The sequence below is a fragment of the Protopterus annectens genome, chromosome 6.part1, assembly GCF_019279795.1.
Source record: "Protopterus annectens isolate FY-2018-M chromosome 6.part1, PAN1.0, whole genome shotgun sequence".
Classification (NCBI taxonomy): Eukaryota; Metazoa; Chordata; order Ceratodontiformes; family Protopteridae; genus Protopterus; species Protopterus annectens.
The window spans coordinates 80317980-80336378 of record NC_056738.1 but is presented as its reverse complement, the minus strand read 5'-3'; the positions used below and the strand labels follow the sequence as shown (position 1 = coordinate 80336378).

At 39.5% G+C, this 18399-nt stretch overlaps 1 protein-coding gene across 1 annotated transcript in view; it reads right to left on the bottom strand.

Moving 5' to 3' along the window:
• MYO3B (myosin IIIB) overlaps positions 1-18399 on the bottom strand; it is a 2630788-nt gene that overhangs the window by 113982 nt on the left and 2498407 nt on the right. Inside the window, exons 25-27 of the mRNA XM_044075508.1 lie at positions 14836-14945; positions 14409-14455; positions 13804-13932 (exon numbers count right to left, since the gene is read on the bottom strand). Coding sequence (XP_043931443.1) covers positions 13836-13932; positions 14409-14455; positions 14836-14945 — 254 coding nt within the window. The 3' untranslated portion in view covers positions 13804-13835. The remainder of the gene's footprint in view (positions 1-13803; positions 13933-14408; positions 14456-14835; positions 14946-18399) is intronic.

Genomic DNA, 18399 nt, shown 5'->3' with positions numbered 1-18399 from the left:
CTGCAGGAGGGAATATTGTGTGTGCGAAATGCCCCAGTTGCTATATGGTGGTGGGTAGAGAATCAGGCTTGAACCGTGTACCTTGGGCCCAGGTGACAAGAGCTTGAATTTGCTACCCACCACCATTTGCAAACAAATTTGTACATTTTTGCCTCATATTTGTTCTGTTCCTCATAAAAATATGTGGTTTCTGACTGTATTTTTGTCTTTACACAGTCAAGAGTGCAGTGGTGCAGTGGTAGCATTGTTGTCTGACAGCTACAGGTGCTCTGGCTTGATTCTTGGCTGGTGTGCCTTCTGTGTGGAGTCTGCATGTCCTCCCTGAGTTTGTGTGGGTTTGAACTGGTGTCCTCCCATCTTACAAAGACGTGTTTCTTTCTGGGCCTCTGCTGAAAATTGGCTTTTGTTCCAAGTCAAACTTTTCCTGGTTAACAAATGTGAAATAAATAAAAATGACATGCATTTGAATTTCAGATTTCATATTCTTAAGAAAGTACATGGTAACACAAAACCTTTTATTCTAGCAATTTTCTAAGTTTATAAGATGGATATTTGAAATTTGTCCCTATTTTTGGGACTGTATTCCCCCATTATTAGCTTTGTCCAGGTTTTTTGTGCTAAGGTTGAGAGCTATGGTGAGAACTGAATTCACTGAATATGTTTGAGGGCTGTATTCCCCCATTACTTGCTTTGCCCAGGTGTTTTGTGCCAAGAGGTTGACAGCTATGGTGAGAACTGAATTCACTAAATGGTAGCCTTTTAAGTTTCAGTCTTCCTCACTTTCATAAAACAGATGATTTGGCATAGTGGTATGTTGCTCTGACTGTTTTGCATAGGCTCCTGGGTTCAAGTCTTGGTAGTGAAATGTATGGTGGTAACACAGCATTTTAAATTAGCAACTCTCCAAGATTATATTGTTTAAAATGTGTCCCTGTTTTTTGGGCTTTTTCCAGATTTCTTGTGCTGCGAAGTTGAGAGATATACAGTTGAGTGTCGAACAAATTTTACAGGGAGTTTAGAGCTGCAGGGGAAGAGAAGTTTAGTGCTGCTTATGCTAAGTCTGCTTGCTTTGTTAATAGCACAACAGGTAGTGTACTTGCTTTTAATGCAGAAGGCTGTGGGTTCTACTCCTACACAGAGTGGATGCTGCCATACTAAAAATGTCCTCTTTGACAAAGATACAGGCACTTTATTTGTAGATGAAACAATGAAATATAAATTTGTTTGCTAGCAGCAACCTCTTCATTAGTTACAGATTATCTTTAATGTAGAATTTTGTAGATGAATTTTACTTCTGCAGAGATTTTGCATATTTACTGATACTGGTGGATTGTAGAAGTTTGAGTAGACTTTTATGATGGAAATGTTCTCATTTGGGCAGTTTTGTCATTACTGGTACATGCATTTTGTTTCATTGTTTACTGGAAATATGTTCAAAACAATACATTTAAAACACCCTCTAACAACTGTACTGCATTATACAAGGAATATAATTTAAGACAATCAGGAAGGTGGATCACACAGGCGGCCGCAGTGGTGCAGCAGTTAGTGCTGCTGCCTCACAGCAAGAGGTTCTCTGGTCCAATTCTTGGCTGGGGTGCCTTCTCTGTAGAGTCTGCATGTCCTCTCTGTGGTCACATGGGTTTCCTCTGGGTGCTCCAGTTTCATCCTAAAGACATGCTGTAGGTGGATTGGATACTCTAAATTGGCCTTAGGTGTGAGTGCATGTATGTGCCTTCTGTGGAAGGTTGGGTGCTGGGCTGGCAACTCGACACTGTAAAACTCCACTGCCAATCATGAGCAAACAGGTGATTCACTGTGGCAACCCCTAACTGGGAAAAGCTGAAGGAAGGTTTATCACACAACACATGTATGTATTGTGTGCAAGGGGCCTATCATTTGAAAACAGACCAAAGGTAATCTTTATACTAGCCAAATGTATTTTCTTTGAATGTGGATTTCACTGCTGTTTCAATGAATGTGAGTTTCAAGGGCAGAGAAGCTTTAATGCTAAGTCTATTTTCATTGTGAGACTGCATTGCATTGTTTAGCAGATGTCTTACTGTTTGTGCTGTAAAATGCAAAATAAAACTTTCAAGTGAAATCCAAATCATCATAGAAGTAAAGCAGTATGCACATTACAGTGTTTATGGTAAATGGGGTGAAATAGCCAAGTAATGGGACATTGGAATGGCTGCAGGTGGGAGGCTCCATTCGACCATGATTTTGTGAGAGGGAAGGGTGGCAAACTCAAAGAGAGCCCCTGCTGAACTATACCTCTCAACTGTCCAGATTTTTACAGAATGAATAGATTTTTGCTTCTTATTTTTGGTTTGTTCCTCATAAAATGTGTGTTTTTTGGCAAATCATTTAGGAATTAAGTCACTAAATAATTACAGACATTGGGTTTCAGACTTCATAACCTTCAGAAAAATACATGCTAAAGCAAGACTTGTTATTCTATCAATTAAGTTTATACAAGAGCACTATTTATTACTGTTTGTATGTTCCCCCAATATATTTGGCCTTGTCCAGATTTCCTGCGTTAACAGGTTGAGAGGTACATGCAAATAAATTGCTTTATAGAATTAGGCATATCCAAACCTCTCAACTGTCTTTGATTTTGGCTCAGAATGTTGCTCTCCCTCTAATAATCCCTCCACAAAATGGCAGTTTTGGAAGAAAACATGGAGGGTTTATAATTAACAAATAACTGTAATAATCAGAGTTATAGATTACTTTTATTTCAGAAATGCATGTAGCTTCATTTATTTTGTCAGCTGCTCAAGTTAACAGTACTGCTATTAAAAAAGTGTCCTTTCTTAGACAGGTTCCCAGCTGTATTGTGTGGCTACTTTATATTTTTGCATCACATTTTTGGTCCATTTTTCATAAAATTGTGGTTTTCTGGCAAATTAGAGGCAAATCATTAAAGACTTCTTCTTCTTCTTTCGGCTGCTCCCATCAGGGGTCACCACAGCAGATCAACTGTTTCCATTTCTTCCTGTCCTCTGCATCTTGCTCTGTCACACCAACCACCTGCATGTCCTCTCTCACCACATCCATAAACCTCATCTTAGGCCTTCCTTTTTTCCTGTTACCTGGCAGCTTCATCCTTAGCATCTTTTTCCCAATATACTCTGCATCCCTCCTCAGCACATGTCCAAACTACGTAATCTTGACTCTCTGGCTTTGTCTCCAAACCTTCCAACCTGGGCTAACCCTCTAATATACCTATTCCTAATCCTGTCCATCCTTGTCACACCCAGTGCAAATCTTAACATCTTCAACTCTGCCATGTCAAGCTCTGACTCCTGTCTTTTTGCCAATGCCACTGTCTCCAACCCATATAACATAACTGGTCCCACTACCCTTTTGTAGACCTTCCCTTTCACTCTTACTTGTACTCGTCTGTCACAAATCACTCCTGACACTCTTCTCCACCCACTCCATCCTGTCTGTACACTCTTCATCACCTCTCTTCCACACTCACCATTACTCTGAAGTGTTGATCCCAAGTATTTAAACTTATCCACCTTTGCCACCTCTACACCCTGCATCCTCACCATTCCTCTATCCTCCCTCTCATTCACACACATATATTCTGTCTTAGTCCTGCTGACCTTCATTCCTCTTCTCTCTAGAGCATATCTCCACCTCTCCAGGGTCTCCTCCACCTGTTCCCTACTCTCACTACAGATCACAATGTCATCTGCAAACATCATAGTCCACGGGGACTCCTGTCTGATCTCGTCTGTCAACCTGTCCATCACCATTACAAATAAGAAAGGGCTCAGAGCTGAACCTTGATGTGATCCCACCTCCACCTTAAAATGCATCCGTCACTCCCACTGCAGACCATACTGCTGTCACACTACCCTCGTACATATCCTGTACCACTCTTACATACTTCTCTGACACTCCCGTCTTCCTCATATAATACCACAACTCCTCTCTAGGCACCCTGTCATATGCTTTCTCTAAATCCACAAGGAAAGTTTATAAGAGCAACATTTTAAATATTATCCTTATTTTTGGGCCTTTGTCCCACTTCTATGTATGGCTTTGTCCAGATTTCTTGCTCTGATGTTGAGAGGTATGACAAATGTGTCAGGGCCATCACAGTCTGCCAGAGACACTTCAAATTGTGTTGTTGCACCCCACTACCCCATGTAGTGACTCTGGATGTGTCCAAGCAAGGCAAGGAACAGTTATGCAGTATAAATGTGCAGAGTATCCCCATCCAAGGTAGACCACAAGTACAACCGTGGCTTTTCATCTGTTCTTGCTTGATTTTGCAGAATGTTCTGGTTTTCTGTAACATTTGTATACTGTTGATTTGTGCTTCTTATTATTCAGAAAGTGCCCGTTGCTCTGTGTTTAAGTAGCAATGCTTTCATGACCATCAGGTAAGCTTGTCTGAGATTGTAAGATGCAAGTAAGCTTTTAATAAGCATACTGTTAAAGAATTACCAACACTGAAAGCCTTTTTATTGTTGCCATGCAGAGAATATTTACATAACTAGATAATGTATAAGCCTTAGGTATTGAAATGCATATGACAGTATTTGTAATAAAGGACAGGATTATAGTATTTTAAGAAGCTCATTACCTTTGTTGTAGACTTGCAGTCATCTCTGCATACTTTACCCATAAACTAAACAGAATGACAATCTGTCATGTGTGGTCCATAACCTGTGCAGTAATCCTTTAAGCAATTTATCTTGAGCTTGTTTCTTGTTTGCTGTTCATTTTTTACTTTGATCATGTTTTTTCCATGAAACAAGTAGATAGTTGTTGTCAGGCAGCAGGTCTTTTTTGGATAAGAAACATTTTTACAAGTGGGGGTATCACAGAAACTGCTACTTTCAGCATGTTACTTGGTACTTTTAAAAAGATGAATATAACTTATAATTAGAACTGCAGTGCAAGGAGAAGTGGTTTGAGTTGGGTGCTGCTTTTTATTCTTATACTTGACTTTGACTGGCATTCCAGTAATGTATTTAAAAAGTAATTTTTTTATGCCTTGCAACCTTTTTTGTTTCTATCTAGATATTAAGTAAGCTGTCATGCATTGAAATATTTTTTTCTTCTACACTTCATTTTGTCTTGATTGGACTCTCATAATGACGGTTTGTCACCCAGGGCAGAGTATTTAATTAAAGTTCCAGTTTTTGTGATTTTGAACATAGCTACTCCCATTCCTAGCTGGCCACACCCCATTCCCATTGGCCCCACCCATTCAGCTGTCTCATGCAGCCCCCAACTGATTTGAAGTCACTAGCCACCAATCATGGTGGGGATGTTTATTCTGAAGAAGTCTTTTGAGAAAAGCGGTAATAAAGATTTCAGTATGCTAATCTGCTGGTTTCCTTGCTGGTTTTGGCTAGTACGAGGTTTCTTGACTTTCTGTATATTCAAAAATTTTGACATTAACACTCAAGCACTTACCTTAACCAAAAACAAATGCCATACACAAGAACAACTGATTGACTTTTGGCAAATCCTACCCTCAACAAAATCAATGTTCGATGTAAAAAAAAACAGCAGTTTATTCTGTCCATGAAATCAATGTTTGACAGTACAAACTGGAACTACACACACACGCACACACACACACACACACACACACACACACACACACACACACACACACACACACACACACACACACACACACACACACACACAAATTATACATTGAGATATATGTATACTTTCACATACCTTCTGGATGGGGAAATCCTTGTGCAGATTACAGAACTATTACATTGTCCTGTAAAAGTCACTGCATGCAGCTCATTAGGTATTCAAAGATCTTTGTAATTTATTCCAGGAATACGTAGGCATTCTGTGCCATTCCCAGTACTGCACAGACCTTTTGGAATACCACTGGTAGCAATCTTGGAATAACTTACAATGTTTAGAAACAAAATCTGTGGAGTTAATCTTGCAAAGTATTGCCACAGACCTCCATTACAAAAATAAGAACCTTCAGCCATGTCTTGGGCAAGAATGAGGGATAATTGTCTGAGACTGGGAGATCTACATGTTCATGCTGTAGGTCTGGTACAGTGTAAAAGGGCTCTGTGATGGCTGACAAATGTTTTGAATATTATAGCTTATAACAGGGAGGGCAGAAAAATCTTCCAAAACAAAACATGTCTAAACCAGTCAATGTTATTGTCCCATGTGTCATGCACCTGTACCAGTTTTACTTACCAGTCATCACTTAAGGTAATTCTTATTTTTGGCATGTACTTATTTTGTGGTACATGTGAGCACAACATGAACAAATACTAGTGTAGAATCCATGGAAGCAGAGAACATGGAAACATAAGAAATGGCTGCATTTTGTGAGTGTTCATGAAAAGTGTTCCTGTATTTGTGACAGTTGCTGTATGTGAATTCTTGTTGGTCTAGCTGTGGAATTTTCAAGAGTAGCACACTACAGAGTAATGGTATACATTTATGTAGTGTACTTCTCAAAAAAACATTCTATGGTGGTGTGACATTTTACAAAGATGAGATAAAAGTGAATTTTTGTCAACTGTTTCTGATGTGGTAGTAATCCTCTATTTGCTTTTTGATGTTGCGAGGTTTGAGGTTAATGTCTATGTAAGCACTGTGGCCACCTACTGGAAGAAAGGCATCTTGCAGACAGCAATAATCACAGTTTGATTCTGGCCCCACCCCTGCCAAGCCATGTACATGGTAATCTTCATGGAATGTGGGCAGGAATGTGCACACCCTCAGTGAAGGTCCTGCATACCCTTTTATCTGCAGGTGCACATGTAATTACCAAGGGCAGAGGTTAGGACCATTACACAACAATTCCCTGATGGCTGCCTGAATGATGGTTTACCATAACTAGCCTTTACACCTCCAGAAAGAAAACAAATGACAGACAGAAACAGTGAATGCATGCAGCATCATTTGGTACGGTTGCCACTTCTCAGATGCCTAAAGTGGGACAATTGTGGTACAAACATCAGATTTTTCAGGCCAAAACATACCCACAGCCAGTACAAAGGAAAGAACTTCACTTTTTTGCCTAAATAAAAGCTTATTCTTGTAGCGTTTTAGTTGCTTATTCTGCTTCTGATAACATTTAGGTGTTTCAGATGCACAATAACTGTTTTATGCAAGTATTACATAAAACAAGGGAAATAATTTTGCCCTAAAATCTCAAATTATTGGCCATTTTTACAATTTTTTGCAGGACACAACTGCCCAAAGAGGGACTGTCCCTTGTAAAGTGGGTCAGGTGGTAACCCTATCATTTGGACTCTACCTACCAGACACGCATAAGGAAAATGCTTGGACTGAAGACAAAAAAACATTTTGGACAAGACAAATGCACCAGTTTAATGGAAGCTGAGATAATACCACTGCATATTCATAACTACACCTTAAAAGAAACGGGTACCGAAACATAAACTCATCTCAATGTAATAAGCTGTTGACTATTTGTGCTCTGCAAGATTTAGCTCATCAAAACGGCTAACTGTAGTTGTGTTCTAAGGTGAACTAAATTTTCAGGGCAATAGTGGCACTGTGTCTTTTGACTATCAAAAATGTCATGACTTTTATGTCTTAGCCATTGTCTACATACATTGTAGATAGAAAGCTTCAGTTTTTAGAGGAACAATAAATAGAATTGTAGGATGGTCACATAATCTGGGGTTGGGAGAAATGTGTTTAGTAACAAACCTAGATGAGCCTGGTATGGACATCTGTCATGCTTGGGGATTATACACCATAAATTAAACTTCTAGACATAGAGCTGTTAGTTTTTCATTCTGGTACTCCTCAGGAAATGGAACTGATTACTTTCCCTACATGTTTAACTTAAAATGGAACAGCTTACTCATCCTCTCTGGCATTAAACTAGAAATGGAGCTTGCTGCTCTCCCCTCCCTCTCTGGTACTTATCTAGCAATGTCAATGGCTACTTTTTTTCTTTAGTACTAATCTGGCAATGGTGCTGGCTTATAATGAAGGCATGAGTGTTTTATGATTGACTTCCTAAGTGGGATCACAAAGCATCATAAATACTCAATAGTAAATGGCAGTTGAAGGTAAAAGTAACACTAAAAATAGTGTTTTTACTATGCAATCTTCACAACTCCACAACTTAAGAAAACTTACTCTGAGACTGCTACATCTTGGGGAAACAAAAATTCCCAAGGATTTTCCTAAGATTCTACAATCTTGATCTTCCAGTGCAAACCCATTTTTTGCACACTAGTGATTACAGATAAGAGAGGTAATCAGGAGTATGTCTCAGACAAGCCTGGTACCTATGGAACTTACTAGTCTCCCCTCTGTTACTAGTCTACAAATGGTGATAGCACTAGACACTGCTTTCCTATCCAACTTACATAAAGCCTGGGTATAGTGTCGACCCATGCAGTAGCATTTAAGCATATCTTATATTATGTTCTTAGTAATAGCTGTACTAAAGTCTTTTCTGCTATTCTTCACTGGAGTATAGGTACACTTACTGTTTTGCAAATTTTCTTTTGCAGCTTATATTTCACTGTAATAATGTAATACTGATATAACTGTTTGTTGTTCTTTATATTACATTTTATGTAGTATTTTTGTATGTAATCTGTTCTTTGTTTGCAATTGTCCTTACTCTATTGGCCTGGATCATGCCTGTAAAAGGTCTTTGGACCAGTTCACTTATCACGTTTACAAAACAGAAGTAAATAAAATAAATAAAGTAAATAAATAAATAGCTAGACAGATATTGCTGCTTGCTTTTTTTCACTGATATTAATATAATAACAGAGCTATCTGCTCTCCATGCCGGTGCAAATCTTAGTAATGGATACTTTCATATTACTGCAGACACAGTTGACCTGGTGGGAGAACAGCTCTGGCATACAGCACATTTTCTATATTCTAGTCTGAAACTGCAGAGTTGACATTTGGGACTCTGAATATACTGCAGAAATGAATCAAGAACATTTGATTTTCTAACTGAAAGGATGATACTAGATCACCCCAAACCATGGTGCTTGCTTACTCAGGAAGGGTGTAGTTGTATAGATTCACGTCTTGAAAATGATGACTAATTTAATGAATCACAGGGCATTAAAAAAATTAAAGTAAAAGTCCTAACACATGACTTTCCAGCAGTACACATAAACACATGATCAAAACATACAAACAAGTGTACGCAAACTGCCAGCATCAGCTACTGTACTGCACCTACACATATTTAAGCTCAGTGAAACACCAAAACTTTTTTTGGGTTAAGGCTTCACCATCTCACTTATAAATACTATCTGAATGGTCATATATCCATGAGGGATTTTGCAAGTCCTCAAACTGTAGTATTCATTAATAGCATTGTTTGTACCAACATAACTGTCTTTGTGAAGTACAGAGACACTTTGTCCAGCAAGACTTTGTGAGTTTGGAAAGTATTTGCTATAATAGGCTTCAGTTTCTGAATGTGGTTCCAGATTCAACACCAAATGTGTTGCTTTCTTGTAGGTGACAGATAGAGAGAGGTTACACCTGGAGCTAAGCTATAGACTATACTCTAGATAGGTTCAAAGGAGATTGCTAGGCTAATGGCTTAAGAGCCCTTACAAGCCTAGCCAATATAACCCAATTTAACAAATATATGGCATCTAGGGGCAAGAGGATGGCATGGATTTGTGCGTATGCATTGAGTATCTTACAGACTGCCACTGCCCATAGAGAACATGGGCACTACCCCAGGTGTGAATTTGCGATTCCCCATCCATGATCCAAATTGCATTTGAAGAGGGCCAGGGAAGGGCTCTGCTTAATGTGAATAGGAAGCCTGTTCCAAAGAAGGGGCAGTCTCTAAGACACATATCTGTCTCTCCAGCATGTTTTATTTGAGTAGCTGATGAAGTTTAGATCCCTAGATTGGATGATCTTGTGTTTGTTTGACTTGCAGATGTGTACACCTCCACCAGGGCTGGATTTGTGAGTGCCTTGTAGGCCAGGCATAGGTCACCCCTTAATAGTTGGTAGGAGACAGAATAAAGGGAATGGGCTGTTTGTCTAACTGCAGAGCACATGTTGTTTACACCCTGTATTTTCTTTCTGAGGAACCGCTGTGGTCACAGCAGCTGCCATAAGTGCCTAGTCAAGTACATGCCAAATGGTGCATTGTACTTGATTATTGGTCTAATGAGCACTGAGTACAGCAGGACTAAAATTTCCTTGGCTTTAGATGCCATACCGTTTCTTATAGTTGTGCCACATAGAACGACTTCCTCACCACTGTGGACATATGCCAGTTAAAGTTCAGGCAACTGAAATCTCTCACCTCTGAGTCTACTCTTAGGAGTGTGCTATTGATGCTGTAATTTTCAGGGGTGTTTAACTTCCCAAATGGTATGATAATGCATTTTTTCACATTTAGTTTTAGGCCATGGTTCTGGCACCAATCACTTGTTTGGTCAAGACCTCCTGAAGGATATCTACATCACTGGGGTTTCAGTGAATGGCCCCAGCTTGCAGTCCCTCTGCAAACTTTATCATCCAGAGGCCTTCCACATTAGCCTTGACTTCAGAGAAGTATATTTCAAACAGGAGTCGCCCCGGTACTGAGCCCTGTGGAACACCACTAGTAAGTGGCCACTTGCTGGATCTGGATTCACCCACTTTAACCACTTGTCTTGTCCATGAGCCAGTTGGCTATCCATCTGGTGACGTAGGAATTTATGCCCAGTTTTGTGAGTTTATTTATAATACCAGAGTGTGAAAATGTGTCCAATGCCTTGGTCAGGTCAAGTTAGGTGGTATGTACTGTTTTACCCTCATCCAAGGTCTTAGTGATTTTCTCAAAAAAAATCCACAAGATTCAATAGGCAGGAACTGCCCTTGACAAAGCTGAATTGGGTCTGTCCGGTGTTTGGAGGTTTCTTATGTCATTATTTATCAGGCCCATGATTATTCTTTCCATGGCCTTACATATAAGACTAATCAAACTTATGGGTCTGTAATTTCACGGGTCAGTAGATGATCTCCCTTTATGCAGAGGGATGACTGTTGCTGTCCAACACTCTATCAGAACAAAGCCAGTCCAGGGTGTGTGGTTAAATAGAGATCCTAATGGGCTTGAAAAGTCCTAATTTAGCAGTTTAAGAGGCAACCTGGTATATCGGCAGGCCCCAATGAAGCCATTTTTTTATCTATAGAGAGCAGAGTGGCAACCTGGTCTTTGGTGATAACTAGAGGTAGAGTGGTGGAGGGTATTTCTAGGGGGAAAACTGGGGGTAATGGGGAGGTGAAATTTGAGCTGAATCTGTCAGCCAGTAGATTTGCTATATCTTTCGGCTGAGTGTAGGTGATGCCGTCTACAACTAATTGTGCACATTGATGGGTGTTGCCCTTAAGATTGCAGACATAACTGAAAAATGCCTTATGGTTATCCTTAGCTTTGGTGGCTACTTTAAACTCAATTCTACTTTCACAGACTTGACTAGTTCCCTGAGTCTCTTGTTCAGTCTACTGAGGGACTTTTTGCTCTGTTGTGCACATTCTCTCTTACTTCTTGTCAGGGATTTCTTTCTTTAGTTATACAACCTATTAATACTATGGGTCCACAAGGGTGGCTTGTTTTTGTAGTTTGATCATGGTTAATTTTGGTCTGGTACTGCTGTTTCTGCACAGTTGTTTATATGGCTGCGCAAGGCTTTTAAGTCCACCTCTGAATAGATTTGTGGGTTTTCTAGATTGGGGGAGCTTGGAAACTAGCTATGCTGTTCCTTAATACAGGTAATTTACCTTAGACAAGTTCTTAAAGTATTTGGGTTAGGTAGGGGGACTAGTTTTACCTTTATTTCAAGGGAGTCTGATTGTGATCTGATCTTACCAGTGAAGATAGCACACTGGGGGGGGGGGGGTCATCACTTTCCCATATTTGTGAGTACCAGATCTAGGATATTTGTTCCACTAATGGGAGTGCAGACTAGCTGCTCCAGGTTAGTTGGACATAGAGTAGCTCAAGCATGTCATATTGTTTGCCAAGCCTTGAGGTGTGATTATCCTTTATGTAGATAGATACACCTCCGCCTTTTGCTCGTTCATGTTCAGTGGGTGGCTGGAATGTATGAAAGGCATTATAGCCATGCACTGCAGGAGTGCTTTCCATGGCTTTGAACCATGATTCAGTACCTGCACAGATGTCAGAAGTCTCCAAGGTAAGGAGAGCTTCCAGGGAGTGCAGTTTCTTGTTGAGACTTCTACCATTGAGCAGTAACACCTTTAGCTTGTCCTGAGAAGCTTTTACTATGTGGGAAGGTTTGTCTGTTTGGCAGTGCCTAAAAAAAGGTACTATGGGATGGATAGTGTTTTGGCTAACATCCTGGTGTATTTTCCCCTTCCCTCATGTAGCATGAATGATTGCAGTCAGTCAGTAATGCCAGTCATTAGAGTTCCTTTATTGTTCAGAAAATGTATTATGGTGCGAGACCTGTTGCTCCAATTACTCTTTCATTGGATTAAAGTAATATTTATAAAGATTCCCTTGTGTCATCTAGTGTTCTTGGCTTTTTCTGGAAGTCTGGAGCACAGCTCCCATACTTCATGGGCATTACAGTCAGTCAATAATGCCAGATGTTAGTATTTCATACTTTTTCCACCATATTATACTTTGTGTTGCAAAACCAGATTTCTATTAACTCTTTAAGTGGATTAGGTAACAATATGATTGTCTCTGGTGTCTAATGTCTCTCAGTCATACGTCTTTCATACTGCAAAACATATTGTTCCATTAGTTTTTGAAGTAACTTATGGTTTTGTACATAATGTCCCTGGTGCCTAGTGTCTTCCTGCCTCCAGTGTTGCACTGTGTGCTCATTAGTAAAGAGGAGTTTGATTATGGCAGACAGACAAACACACACATACATAGATTCACACAGTCATGCACACGTATGCATGTATACATACACGCACACAAAGATTCACACAGTCATACATGCACACACGCCCACCCACTGTACACTGAACACCCTCCTGCCTGATTGCACTCATGGACACACTCAACAATTCACACACAGCCACATAGTCTCCCTAACCATCCACTAACTATCTAACTAACCTCCCAGACACACACACACACACACACACACACACACACACACACACACACACACACACACACACAAAAATACTACCTATCTGCTAAATTCCCTGGCATTTACATCTAACATGATCTCACCCAGTGAAAGTAATGAGAGAATGTGAGCTTTTGGCTGCGTTAATTACTGCAACTAGCAGTAAGGTTTTACATAGTCAAGCACTTCTATGAATCACTTGGCTGTGTAAAGTGCCTAATGTAGGCATTTCTGGGGAAGAGCATATGGCTAATTACTGTATGCCTCTCCCCTGAAATGCCTCAATAGCAATTGTGGTAGGCCAGAGAGACTGACCGCCATTGTGCTACACCTCTTCAAGGTAAGCATTGCAGTAAGGTTGTGAAAGTATGGGAAATGGCTAAATGGCTACCATCAATGGTAAAACGGCTTAGCACTGTCTTTAACTTTCTGAACCCCAACTATATATATATATATATATATATATATATATATATATATATATATATATATATCTATATATATAAAATACACATTATAGAAGATTTTTAAAGACCATTCAGTTGTGCGAGCGAACCCAGAACTTGTTCTTTAAAGCCCTGAAATACTCAACTGCTTTGCAGTTTTAAACAGATGTGGTATTATTATTTGGGTTTTTCAAAATACATTTTAGAAAATTATACAGATTCTGGGTCCAGTTTGTACTTACTTAGTATCTGAGCTGCCCAGTAGCTGGGATGTTTAACTTTCCGTGAGAACTGGCCCTTCTTTACTGATAGGTTCAGCGGTTGACAATAACTTATAATACTCATCCTCAGCGTCCAGCACTTTGATTTGGCTACAGGACAGAAATGAAGCACAGGATTAGAGATGGCACTTTGGTAAGGGAAACAGATTCATTGTTTCATAAACCCCTAAAATCTCATCCCATTACCTTATGGTAAAATGGAAGCAATTTCTGCTAAATAGGCTGCCGGTAAGTTCTTGGTTTCTACTAGAGTTATTTGTCTTGAATATAGTGGCCCTACCATTAAATTTCTACATGTTCCTTGCAGTATTACTCTTCTAATTCAGTACTAAAAGTGGGTACAATAAAGTATTTCTCTGATAAATATTTATTCTACTGTTAATGAAAACTGGCCCTCTATAAAGCTGAAGGAACAACTAAAATGTATTACAAGTTACTAAAGCAGAACATAATAAAAGAAGTCTGCATTCCTACATTTCAGATTTTAAAAATCTCTCTATAGTACATATAGTACTACAGAGGGTAAATGCTGTTTACAGTTGTTGTGAAAGAAGATAGATATTTACCCAAGTTTTCTTGGCTTCCTCTTGCTCCCTTGGTATTCTAAAATTCCCTGTGGAGAAGGCAGAGAATATACAGTCAAAGCAAAGCAGCAAGTCGTTAATTTTTAATTCAAAGTGATTTTGTGTTGAATGCAAGCAGATGCTGATAATATCAAAAGTCAAAGCATAATTTTTTTTTTTGATCAAAGGGCTCTAGTGAGCCTGATGAAGCATGCATCTTACTCGTCTTTGATAAACCACATCAATTATTCACCGTGAAGGCAGACATCCTGACATGAAAGCAACAGATAAAGAGCCTAAGCACATGCTCAGGACAAGAGGCTCAGCAACATGGGGGTGGGGTTGAAGTGGGCAGGCACAGGTATTATTAACTGTATTACCATCTGAAAACGTAGTCAGCAAAACAGCTTTACTGCAACTTTGAACTCACATTTAGCTGGTTATAATATATGCTATCCTCTGGACTGTTGAGAGTTTTAGGCTGCTGACAACATCGCCGTGTTGCTCTTAGCTGTCTCCTTTCTGAAGAATTTTCTAGGTCTGCAAAGAGAAACAGTTTACCTGAAACATTCAGCAGAAACTATATTACTTACATGTGCTGTATAACTAATTTAAGCGTTTCAAAGTAGTTTACTTGTGAAGGTCTAACAGATCTATCATCTGGATGGCACACCACACAATGCAGATCATACGAGTTTGTGACAAACCGTTGTATGATGAGGAAACTCGTATTAATTGTGTAATACAATGTCAGAGCAGAGATTTGAACATGTGGATACTGACTACTGGAAGGCTGCTAATAGATATGCATTTTTAAACGCATATATGAAAGAATTCTACCACACAGTCAGGAGTGTGCATTTTCTAGTGTAGTGGCAAAACACATTTAAAGTGTGACATATACCAGACCGCCTTCTGTGTAGGTAATATTCCAGTACAGGCAGGTATGGAAGCTTTCCCTTTCTGTATAAACCATGAATGGAATCCAGGGCAGAGTATATGACGGTCCATAAAAAATGTTTATTCTAGTTTGTGGGTGGGGAGAAAGCCATTGGCAACTGGAAATATTTAATAGCTGGAACTCCCATCTTTACATTTTTGGAAGAATAATGTTATTGGATGCACAGTGATACCACCCACCTTAAATGTTTTCATAAGAAAAACTGACTACAGTCATGTGACGTGTTACTCATTTCCCCTTTCAGACTGACCTTTGCCTGTTTTGGAAGTATCAATATACGTGCATATCCAAAGCTGCAGTCTTCAAAAGTTTAAAAGTTTTTTTTTTCTTTTTCACATTGCATCATAAAATTGAAATCAGGGACATTGCTAACTTTGTGAGAGTGGTTACCTTCTGAAATTCCTGCTGCGACTTTGTCCTAGCTTGTCCTTTTTTCCGCCAGCTGTTATTACTTCTCTTTCTTGTGGATTCATATTGCTTGGCATAGTAATCTAATCTCACTGACAAATATACAGATTGCAGCTTCTTGTCACCTTTGCTGATATTATCTAATAAGTGATGTCGATTGCATTTCATTTATAGCATTTAGTGTACTGTTCATTTGCTGAATATACTTAAGTGCGATTGCCTACCAGTCTAGATTCTTATTTTCCTCGTATCTGACCATGCCTTTAAAATCTCACATTGCCTTGAATTGCCAATAGGTAGCATTTGAAAAGCAGGTGGCCTGATGTATGTGTCAATGAGGACTCATGGTGTCCTATGGTGTCACTATTTGAAATGTAGATAATTCACAGAACTCTAAATGGAAATTTTATTTATGTACCTGAGTCAAGGAAGGGGAATGCCTAATGTGTTCATATCCCACAAAACAGGACTAAACACCACCTTTTTAATCACACATTCTGAAAGCTTATCCTAGCCATGAAACATTTACTGTTTGCTTACATCACAACATGTTATTTTAAAAAAAACGCTGCTCTCACAGGAAAAAAATGTCCACCAAGAAATTAATTTTATTTTTAAAATCTGAATTTCATCCACAGACAATATTAGTGTTCAGGTTATTGAATAAGCCATATTTTCTGGAATATTCATGCATAGAAAGTCAGCATTTTTTAAAGTCTGTTCCTTTCTCTCAGATGGAGTCTATGGAAAAGTTTTGCAGCCTTGCCACCTGGAAGAAAATGTATAGAGCTGTTAGAGATCTTCTGGCAAATAAGGCACTCATTGATACTACAGTTAGAAAGTTTCTGCCATCCAAGTCCTTGAGTGATAATTTGTACCAAGCTATGGGTAGATATCTTCAATCAGTGAAGATCCCATACCTCTCAACCACTTACCATAAGAAATCTGGACAAAGCCTAAAATAATGGGGGGAGAAAGACCCAAAAATAGGGACAGATTTTAAATATTGCTCTTATAAACTTAGAAGTTTCCAGAAGGATATGAATGAAACTCAAATGTATGTCATTATTTAGTGACTTAATCTTCAATGATTTGCAAGAAAAAACACAAATTTTATGAGGAACAGACTGAAAATATGAAGCAAAAATCTGGACAGTTGAGATGTATGGAAAACCCTGTGGGTGGAGCTATAGATAGGCATCTCCTGTCAATCAAATCCCTGAGTGATACTATGTACTGATCTATATGCAGACATCTTCTGTCAGTCAAGACCCTGAATGATGTTTTCTGTCAAGCAACAGGCAGATATCTTCTATCAGTCAAGAACCTGAGTGATGTTATATGTCCAGCTACAAGTAGATATCTTCTATCAGTCAAGACCCTGAATGACATTGTGTGTCAAGCTACAGGTAGATATCTTCTATCAGTCAAGACCTGAGTGATATTATGTGTCAGGCTACAGATAGATAGATGTCTTCTATCAGTCTAGACCATGAATGGTGTTATGTGTCAAGCTGCAGGTAGATATCTTCTATCAGTCAAGACCCTGAATGACGTTATGTGTCAAGCTACAGGTAGATATGTCGTGTCAGTAAAGTCCCTGAGGGATACTGTGTGTGGTGCTATAGGTAGATACCTTCTATTAGTCAAGACCTGGAATAATACTGTGTGTCAAGCTACAGGTGTGGGTTTGTGTCAGATGAACAACAGACCAAAATGAACCGTATAATTCCAAAAGTAAAAACATCAAACTGGCTTTTTTGCTCATTGCCATTATTTCTGGGGACCAAGAGTTTGCCCTTTCTCCAATGTGGTGCAATCTCAGAGTCAGTGTGCATTATATGCAGGGGGAGTGGCCCTCCTACAAAAAAAAAAATATTTTAGTTTTACTGGCAATGATAAAAAAGCTGGTTTGATATTTTTACTTTCGAATTTATGCAGTTCGCTGTTTTGGTCAATCATCTGACATAGATCCGCAGGTAGATAACTGTTGTCACTCAAGTCTCTGAATGATACTGTATTTGGAACTACAGGTAGACATTTATTGCCAATCAAGTCCCTGAGTGATACAGTAGGGGAGCTGTAGGTAGATATCTGCTGTCGTTTATGCCACTGAGTGACACAGCAGGGCAGCTGGAGGTGGATATCTGCTGTCCGTTATATCCCTGAGTGATACAGTAGGGGGACTGGAGGTGAATATCTGTTATCAGTTATGTCCCTGGGAGATACAGTAGGGGAACTGGAGATGGATATCTGCTGTTAGTTATGTCCCTGAGAGATACAGTAGGAGAGCTGGAGGTGAAAATCTGCTGTCAGTTATATTCCTGAGAGCTACAGTAGGGGATCTGGAGTTGGATATCCACTGTAATGTTCCTGAGTGATACAGCAGGGCAGGTGGAGGTAGATATCTACTGTACATTATGTCCCTCAGTGATACAGTAGGGGAGCTGGAGCTGAACCTCTGCTGTCAGTTATGTCCCTGAGTGATACAGCATGGGAGCTGGAGGTGAATATCTGCAGCCAGTTATGTCACTGACTGATACAGAATGGGAGCTGGAGATGAATGTCTGCTGTCAGTTATATCCCTGAGTGATACAGTAGGGGAGCTGGAGGTGGATATCTGCT